The 9171-nt window shown below is 38.3% G+C and overlaps 1 protein-coding gene across 2 annotated transcripts; it reads left to right on the top strand.

Moving 5' to 3' along the window:
- The first annotated feature begins 2371 nt into the window (after positions 1-2371).
- On the top strand, positions 2372-5098 carry faim2b (Fas apoptotic inhibitory molecule 2b). Of its 2 annotated transcripts, none has more exons than XM_068720303.1 (12): positions 2372-2415; positions 2929-2977; positions 3303-3370; positions 3452-3516; positions 3603-3656; positions 3748-3798; positions 3917-3956; positions 4048-4085; positions 4191-4278; positions 4384-4479; positions 4699-4752; positions 4856-5098. In XM_068720303.1, the coding sequence occupies exons 1-12, from the start codon at positions 2401-2403 to the stop codon at positions 5003-5005; spliced, it is 768 nt and encodes a 255-aa protein (XP_068576404.1). In that variant the 5' UTR covers positions 2372-2400; the 3' UTR covers positions 5006-5098. The 2 variants fall into 2 exon arrangements, with proteins under 2 accessions (XP_068576404.1, XP_068576405.1); XM_068720304.1 differs by having other exon boundaries at positions 2401-2415; positions 2932-2977.
- The last annotated feature ends 4073 nt before the right edge of the window (positions 5099-9171 follow it).

Here is a 9171-nt window from a genome sequence, read left to right on the forward strand (position 1 = left end):
AGCCCTCGGCTCACTGCCCTTAATTCATTTCAACACAGTCAAACTTGTATTCTCAATGCTGCTTTAGAAGAATAGAAAAAAACACTGAAAGGCTTCTACAGTACAAAATCTCAGCTGGAGCTGTGACCAAACCAGTGTTCCAGTCATTTCGGTGTTGACATGTGTCGAGGTCTTCATGTGCCACCTACTGGATAGGATTATAACTACAAGAGCACATATTGGCCATGACATTATTTTGTTATTAGTAGACACAGGGACACTATGAGTGAAACCAAAAGTCCATTCTGTCAATCAATATCTCCCATTATCGCACAACAAACATAATGACAACAATGAGTCAGCATCTCCGCGGTGTATCAAAGTGTATCTCAAAGGACTTAGACCAGGACCCGCATACCTGAGGTTTTAAAGTTCATTCTCAGCTGAGACAAAACAATCACATGGTCCATTAAGTAGCTGATCTGGAGCTTTTGATTATATCACATGAGCAGACAGAGTTTGAGCAGTCATTATTGAATTGCAAATCTTCTAATTTCCATTTTTACAGGAATTTCGTTGTATTATTAGGGAGCAACATCATTTCTCGGAAGTGAGTGTGGCTTATGTATTGTCACCAAACATTCTTTTGCTCCGCTATGAGAAGTAAAAGAGACAGAAGACATTTTGCTATGAGAGGGTTGTATCCCTCTGGTCCACTGGTCTGCTTACTTTCCCCCAGTAAAAAACCAAAGGACAAAGGTATTTAAGTACGAAAGTTCATGCCTATGTGTCTGACACACGTTCCTTCTTGCGGCGAACACTAATCAATATACTCTTGTCTGCTGGTGCCATCTAGTGGCTACAAGAAGGAAGTGGCAGTGAGAGTTTTATGGACTGAGGATTGGAGGAAATGTACTAAGCTATCTGCATATTCTTTAGCAATGGAATAAAAGTCAGTCTGTCTGAATGCATTAATGAATTATTGAATTATTGAATGGATGGAAACCCAGACATTGGTTTCAAAAAATCTTTTGCCAGAGTAAAAGATTGTTATGTCCCGCTAAACATCAAAGGAGAGGTATTGAAAATTCAGAGCATTAATATAGCAGCAAACAACTAGTGTCTATGTAAAGCTATAGTGGAGTAATGTCTACATGCATGCATGCATGGCTCTCATACGGCAGTTGTAGCTCAGTCAGCACTCACTCAGTCACTGTAGTTTGCACTGTTAGCGTCATTAGCGCTGTTAGAACCAGTAGCTATGAGCTGCCAAGCCGTCAACATGTTGAGAGCCGATGAGAGGCATCAGAAATGTTCTCAATCTCGGATCTGGCACCTTTAAGTATCCATCATCAATTGTTAAGCAGACATTGTATCATCATGGATATAACTGCACTGTATCACTATACAGCACACTTTTCACATTCATTTTTATTGGCTGTCAATGAAATGTGATCAGTGGTTGTCTGATGTGGGTCCTCGCTCTTTGATCTACACTGAGACAAAACTAATTATGAAATATCCCATTTCGTCAGAGCCCTGTATCGTGTCAGGGTTGTTTCTAATTGTCTTCTTGGCAAAGCAGAAAAAACATCAAATCGATGAGTAAAAGTAGGTCAAAGATGGCCGGATGGTAAATCTCATTATTTGTAAAGGCTGTGTTTGCTCCATAATGGCCTTAACTTCAATCTCATTAGTCTGATGTGCCTGTTACAAAACTCTCACACAAAAACATGATGTCACACAGTAAGTTCAAGAGATCATTGTTGTGTTGCTAAAAGTCAGTCAACATGTTAGTGTATTTAAGCATCACATGTGCTTGTGGTTGGGTTGTTGGTTTTGTTTTGATATTATATTCCTACACAATATGAATATATGCAGATTATCAAATATTATCTATGTCTCTGCCCCTCATTTTCCCCCCTCAAGTGGAGAAAAATAGTTATGTAATGCATATGTAATTCAGATATATAAGTCCTGTGAGTCTTATAGGATGACTAACTGTCCTGGTACACTGTTGAGGAGGTTTGTGCCAGCAATTGGAGACATAAACAACACCCCCGTTTAGCAACAGTAGTGGTACGGTCTGGCTTCATTTCAATGTTTTGGGACTACCTGAACATTTCTAGAGCAACCTCACTGGTCCACGGATAGGGGTGGCGTGGGATCAGGGTTAGAGAGAGATTAACCGCATGGAGACCTATAAAGCCTCAGTGTAATCCGCACACTGGAGACAAATTCAGAGCAACAACTAATCTATAAACAACCTTTTATGGTTGCAGCTCGCAGTGTTTTGGACCACACAAACCCTATTAAACTGAGATTTGCTCATATTTTTGGATTTGAAAGACAAGAAAACTATTTTACTCGTGACTAATCTTCCTCATCATCAGCAACTCAAAGGTGTAAAAGGGAAAAATCATGAAGAAGGGAAAGGTATGTTTTTAACTTTCTGGCTTTACAGTTATACTACAGCTTTGTAATACTTATATATAGTGATTGTTTACAAAGAACAATTACATTTTAAAATGCATTGAAATGTAATTGTTCTGTTAAGTTTGTTTGGCACAAATTATAAAGTCGTGGCTTTGAGTCAGGATAGTGGAGATATAATTCGAAAGAGCGTTGATTAATTTGGGCTCTGTACCTACACTGTAGTGTTATCTATGCCGGCTACGAAAACATGGAGGCCCATCAACTCCATCCTAATCCTTTGAACTAATCAAACATGGAGGCTGTTTTGTTGACAAATCCGTTATAGAAAATTGCCTGCTGGAAGCTTTAACAAAATTAAATGTGTTATAGACTTCAGTTAAACAAACAAATGGTTTGTGTGTGTGTGAGAGTACACATTTATGTTGAACTGTACAGTGAATGCAAAGGCCGTTATGCTTATTATGCATCTGATTAAAAATTGTAACAAAGCTACAAAGTGTATTTCTATGCCAGCAGGTGAGTGATGATAATGAGCCCCCCAGCTATCAGGAGGCGACTGCAGGTAAAAACTGATCTCTTTACTCACTTCCACCACTTACTACATACAGTATATGCATGTTTGAGTCAAAGTATTCTTCTTTTACTATCATTACATTTACTGTTTCATTTCCAATTTGTAATCTTGACTATTAATCCTAATAACATTGCACTTGTTCAAGTTTAAAAGTTGTGAGAAGTTAGTATAAGTAGAAGTCAAACCTGCCTTCTGCATAGGGACTTCATTTGTCCGACTAATACTGCAGTATAATTTTAAGGAACCTGTGATTACTTCTCATGTTGCTACAAAGATAATCCCTCCCACGTCTCTTCCTTACCTCTTTCTTCAGGCTATGGGGAGATGGAGGCCCAGTTTGCGTGGGACGACAAGAACATCCGGCGGACCTTCATCCGGAAGGTAAACGAGTGACATCAGTACAGAACCAACATCATAGCTACTCTTCCATTGCTCTGACACTATGTGTGTGTCTCCCTGCAGGTCTACGCCATTCTCATGGTTCAGCTGTTAGTGACCGTGGCAATTGTTGCTCTCTTCTCATTTTGGTAACTACTCTTTCGGTAACTCAAATGTTTTACTTTCCACCACTTTGATTAATATATGAATTTAATACATTTGTTTGTCTCTACAGTGCACCCGTGAGGTTTTTTATCCAGACTCATCCAAGCTTGTACATGGCGTCTTAGTAAGTGAAAACACATCACAGCTCACATTATAGTCTTCTCTGACTTCATTTACTTCATCATCATCTTCATCATCTTCCCCTTTTCTGACAGTCTTGTTTTCTTTGCCACCTACATCGCTCTGTCCTGCTGTGGAGAGCTGAGGTAACGTGTCTTTGCAACATAACTGACAACCCAAATATTAATTAAAGCACATACATAATGTTGTGTGGATATGCATTCGCAAATTAAAGTGTTTTTTTTCTTTTTTCTACCTGAACAGGAGGCTATTTCCTTGGAATATCATTTTGTTAGTTCTCTTTGTGAGTATTCCTCAACATGAAAACAGAATAAGTTCTTCTTTATTCACACACTCAACACAACTGTGGTAATAATCTTCACTGTTTCCCTCAGACTTTGAGCATGGCCTTCATGATGGGGTTTGTGTCAAGGTAAATATTGTCGATGTCAGCGTGTGTTTTCCGTGGGTGTCTAAGACATTGAGTGCAACTCATCCGAGGCTTTCCAAAGTAAAAGGACTCCTTCTCTTCCTCCAGCTTTTACAACACCAAATCAGTGGTTCTGTGTCTGGGAATCACATCTCTGGTGTGTCTTTCTGTCACCATCTTCAGCTTCCAGAGCAAGGTGAGAAGAAACTGCTTCAACTACAATTCAAACTGCTGTCAGACGACCAAAACAAGCTAAATAAATCTATCATCCGTTTTTTTTTCTCTCTCACACCTGCTGCAGATTGACGTCACGTCCTGTCAGGGAGTGCTGTTCTCTCTGTGCATGGTCATGCTTCTCTGTGCCATCACCTTCTCCATTGTCGTCCCTTTTGGATACGTAAGTTCACGCACACCTTTCTAGAGGAAGTCTGACACAGCTGTGATATGTGATGAGTTAAACACCAGTTTGCAGGTTAATGCCGCAGGTCCTGCTGGCTGTATGTGAGCATTAACGAGAAGGGATTAGCCTCACAGATAATCTGCTCTGTTTTTCTTAAATTAGCATCCGGCTATCCTTCTTAACGGTGTTTTGTAATGCTTTTATTTTGCACCGCAGGTTCCCTGGTTACATGCCCTTTATGCCGTGCTAGGAGCCATCGTTTTTACTCTGGTGAGAATCACATTATGAAAACCTCATTATTGTCCATCTGAAGTTTGTACTATTACTTATCTACTCTACTTGTTTTCTCCATCCGTCTCTCTCTATGCCACAGTTCCTAGCCTTCGACACCCAGTTGTTGTTAGGAAACAAGCGCTACACGATAAGTCCGGAGGAATATGTTTTTGCCACGCTCAGCCTCTACCTGGACATCATCTACCTGTTCAGCTTCCTGCTCCAGATCGTGGGAGGAGGCCGCGAGTAAAGCATTTCTCCTCTGCTTTCCTCCTAGTGTGTATATACATACTGTATATGTCTCTCAGCTCAATCATGTCCATACAATCCGGCTGCTTTTGTCTCTTTTGTCACTTAAGTCACTGTGCTCTGGCTATTCCTGTGATGTTGTATCACTCTGGGGTCTACTGTGACCACACCATCCACCAATAAACAGTCAGTAGGCTCATAAGTGAACAGCACATCAAAAACAGAGTTGAGTATGATCAGCTTGTACGTTTATTCTTCGTTGGGCCAAAAAAAAAAGCTTCAACAAATCTGCACTTTTAGGTTGAGTTTCACAAGCTATGTACAGTAGATACTGTTTGTTTTTATACTGCTTATAATGCTTTTAATGCACATTAACATAGAGGATACGTTTGAAAATTTACTGTATGTGTCTATGATATTTCAGTACATTTTAGAATGGGTGTTGTGGAGGAAACACCTTAAGGATTTCAACTTAGACTTTGAAAGCTAAGATGCAACACCAACCACAAAGGGAACGTGTGTGTGTGTGTGTGTGTGTGTGTGTGTGTGGCATCAGATATACTTTAACAACATACTTCAGTTACTAGATATCAGTTGCAATTTATATTGTAACTCTAACGTGGCCTTTGTGATGTGATAGAAATGATTTAATGTAAACAGGTTGATGATGAGAACATTAGAGTATTAGAAATGTTCAGTGACCAAAACATGTTGCATGTTGATATTGTTTTTTTAAGAACAATGAGCTGTGTCCGTTTGATTCTGGAAATATTTAAATAAAAGTGACACATGAAAAGTACTGTGTCTTAAATGTGTAAGATGATGAATGGTGGTAATTATGATTAAGTATAATTATAGGATTTACGGATCTGTACTTGTCTGTGGGTCAAGTAACGGCTCCACACTACTCCATGCCACAGTTTTATTGACTTCATCCACAGTAAAACAGTAATACAAAAGCCATACTTCCAAATATCAAATATATGTTCTTTATCAAGTAACCTGAATCCTCATAAACAACAAGTTTACTCAAAATCAACCGATGGACGGGATGACGGAGAAGTGTTACAAACACAAACAGTCAGCTCCATTGCCTCAGTAAATGTGGAACGCTTGTGTCATCATGGACTACTGTCCAGACTGTTCTCCAGCCTGTGTGCAAATATGTACTGTGATGTCAGTTTATATATATATATATATAGCTCCAGCTGTCTTATTTATTAGGGGGAAAGGAAAATGTGTGTATCGCAATAACATATGAAGATATGAAGAAGGGAACATTTTTATGGTTTTCCTAAAAGGCAATAATTAAAATATTCCTTCAAAACTGAACAACCACACCAATGGTCACTGCTCCTCTGGATTTATATAAGTTAAAACTACAACTATTGTTTAAAGAACTACTCGATCTGCTTTCACAAAAAACTACAGACCAAACGAACGAGCACAGAAACATTCAACCTTATTATTTCCACTTACTTTCTGTCAATGTCTCATGATGAGGATATGAGGGTGTCACCAACCACAAATTAACAACATAGAGGCCTGTGGGCCAACGCAGAGCATACCTAACCATAAACTATTAATACATACAATACTGGCAGCCTATATATGATTCATGCAACTTACCAAGAAAAATCCTACATATGATTTTGTCTATGTCTGGTGCAAACACACTTCACACATCAAACACATGAAGTTAGATGGCTTCACAGTATACAGGTGAACTTCACAAAGGCAATTTTTAACAGCATCTGTGCTATGCTTAAAAAAATACTTAGTTAGAAACATTAAATTACAAAATGTGATGCACATTGGTAAATCACTGCATCACCGTGTAGTAGGCTAAATATGTTGGTGACTTTCTTTGATAAGTCATAATTTATCAAATTTAAATGACTGTAAAGTTACAGTAACTGGTACCTGTACCCCCTTCATTAGCTTTCCAATTAAATCAGCCACCAAAAAAGGAGACAACAAGCAAGCTGTCTTACCTTAAAACAGTTGTATATCTGGTCTTCCTCTCCATGCAGAACCTCCGCCACATAATGTTACAAATATCTAGGGCACAGCTCATCTTTTTCTTAAGATAGTTCATTGTTTCAGCCACAACTTGGAGAAGGAGTGCTCACAGTTGTACACAAGTGAGTTGCTTGCTGCTTTAGGGGCAGCTGTCACATTTGCAGGATTAGCTTAGCAGTTATTGAAATGCTAACTTTCTCACACTGTCTTGCTGTTTTCTTCCCACGATTTGGCCTCAAAAGCTGTACTTTCGCCGACTTCTTTGGTATTCTTGTTGTAGTTGTTTGTTACTTAAGTTTCTTTTCTTTTTTTTCAAGAAAGTTTTCAAGTTTCAAAGACATTTTTAAGCCCGTTTCTCCAGCCTTGGTGATGGCGGCTAATCAGTCATCCACCACTACAAGCACAATGTTCATTACGCCATGTTTGTACAGCAGCGCCCCCGTGTGGCGGGAAGAGCTACACAGAATAGCACAATAATATCAAGTCTTTCATTTTCTGCACAAAGTATCAGGACAGCTCTTTTATATATATTATATATAAAATCATATCATCATCATAGCTTGTGTAGTTTAATAAATTACACTCACTGAACCACAACGTGTACAATAGTAGTATCAATACATCCTGAGCGGAGATCAATTTTTCAACAATTCTTCATGGCAAGATAATCTATTGAGTGAATTAATGCAAACTTTGAAGAACCAAGCAGGAAGAGTCCAACATGAAAATGACAACACTATTGTTCAGAAATGTTGAAATGCCTCCTTACTTTTATCCATTTATTGTATTTATGTACTCATTGCTCCTACTGGACCGGGAGTCAGTGACAAGCTTTGATAGATTACAGCATGTGAGAGGACACTTGTCTCTCTGTCACATACTTGAGAATAAGCACTCATCTGTAGTGTCAAATAAAATTAAGTATACATTGTTACGGTGTCTGAACAAGCTGTTAGCAAAAAGGAAAAGGAAAAAAAGGAAAAAGGATCAACAGCTAGATATAGTGCAGATAAAAAAAAAAGTGTAAAAGTGGTACAAAATCAAAACTTACGCAATAAAGCACAAAAAGTGTCACATTAAGTGGAAGTATAAATTTGATTATGCATTATAAATCATACACTGAAGTTTTCTGATCAAAGTTTAAGAGTAAAATAAGTGTGAATATGCAAATAGACACAGGCTTTACAAATACTTGGATTCAATTTTAAATGCCTAATTATTAAAACTTAAAGGTACAGTGTGTAGCATTTAAGGGGATCTATTGGCAGAAAAGTAAAATAATATGATTAAGTATGTTTTCTTTAGTGGATGATCACCTGAACATAAGACTCGTAAATTGTGTTCAGAATATACTGTTTATTTCTGCAGCAGGTCCTCTTCACGAAGCCAGACGCCATAGTGGCCCAGAACGGACAAACCAAACACTGGCGATAGAGTCATCCGTGTTTTCGCTTCAGCCACTGTAGTTCTTGTACTCATTTGGCACACTGAAGAGGTTTCAGTTGGTTGCAATCTGCAACTTCACCACTAGATGCCGCCAGATACTACACACTAGAGCTTAAATCTAACTATGGTTGTTGTTGTGAGTTAACGCACAGGAGGTACTCCTCCAGCACTCTAGGGTGTAGATTTGGTTTCAGAAAAAGAATATATGTGAACGCTATCTCCTGCACTTTATATATAAAGTATATTTATATCAATCTGGCAAATAGCACATTGTTTTGAAATTGGGCTTTCCAAATGAATCATTACATTTCTTTTATTTCAAAAATGTTGTGTAAATTGCTGTGATATTTATATTATTATTGATAAAAGAATGTCACTTTGCATTTACCTTTTGTCGATACAGCCCTCATACTGTATAGCTGATAAATTAACTAAATTAAAATAAAAAAATATAATTAGCATCTTTACTCAGCACAGTCCTTTACTGCCTTATCTTTGACAAAAAAAAAAATTCTTCTAAAACTTAAAATGTGCAGACAAGTTTGCAGTATTTTCCTCTGAGAGGAATTTTCCACCTTTGGACTTCAGCTCCTCACAATCCGTAACAAAAGGTGGATTTAGAAAATGGACAAGTCAGCTTTGACCTATTGAGATACACATGCCCCCTGAGTTATGATGACACATGCCAGCACAGTAACT

This window comes from Cebidichthys violaceus, unplaced genomic scaffold, assembly GCF_023349555.1.
Source record: "Cebidichthys violaceus isolate CVI_PGR_0920_01 unplaced genomic scaffold, fCebVio1.0.p SCAF_25, whole genome shotgun sequence".
NCBI lineage: Eukaryota > Metazoa > Chordata > Actinopteri > Perciformes > Stichaeidae > Cebidichthys > Cebidichthys violaceus.

Bases quoted from the DNA above. Each gene is read 5' to 3' on its own strand.
- faim2b (XM_068720303.1), top strand. The intron at 4,480-4,698 runs GTAAGTTCACGC...TTTGCACCGCAG, and splicing joins TTGTCGTCCCTTTTGGATAC to GTTCCCTGGTTACATGCCCT. The intron at 4,753-4,855 runs GTGAGAATCACA...TCTATGCCACAG, and splicing joins GAGCCATCGTTTTTACTCTG to TTCCTAGCCTTCGACACCCA.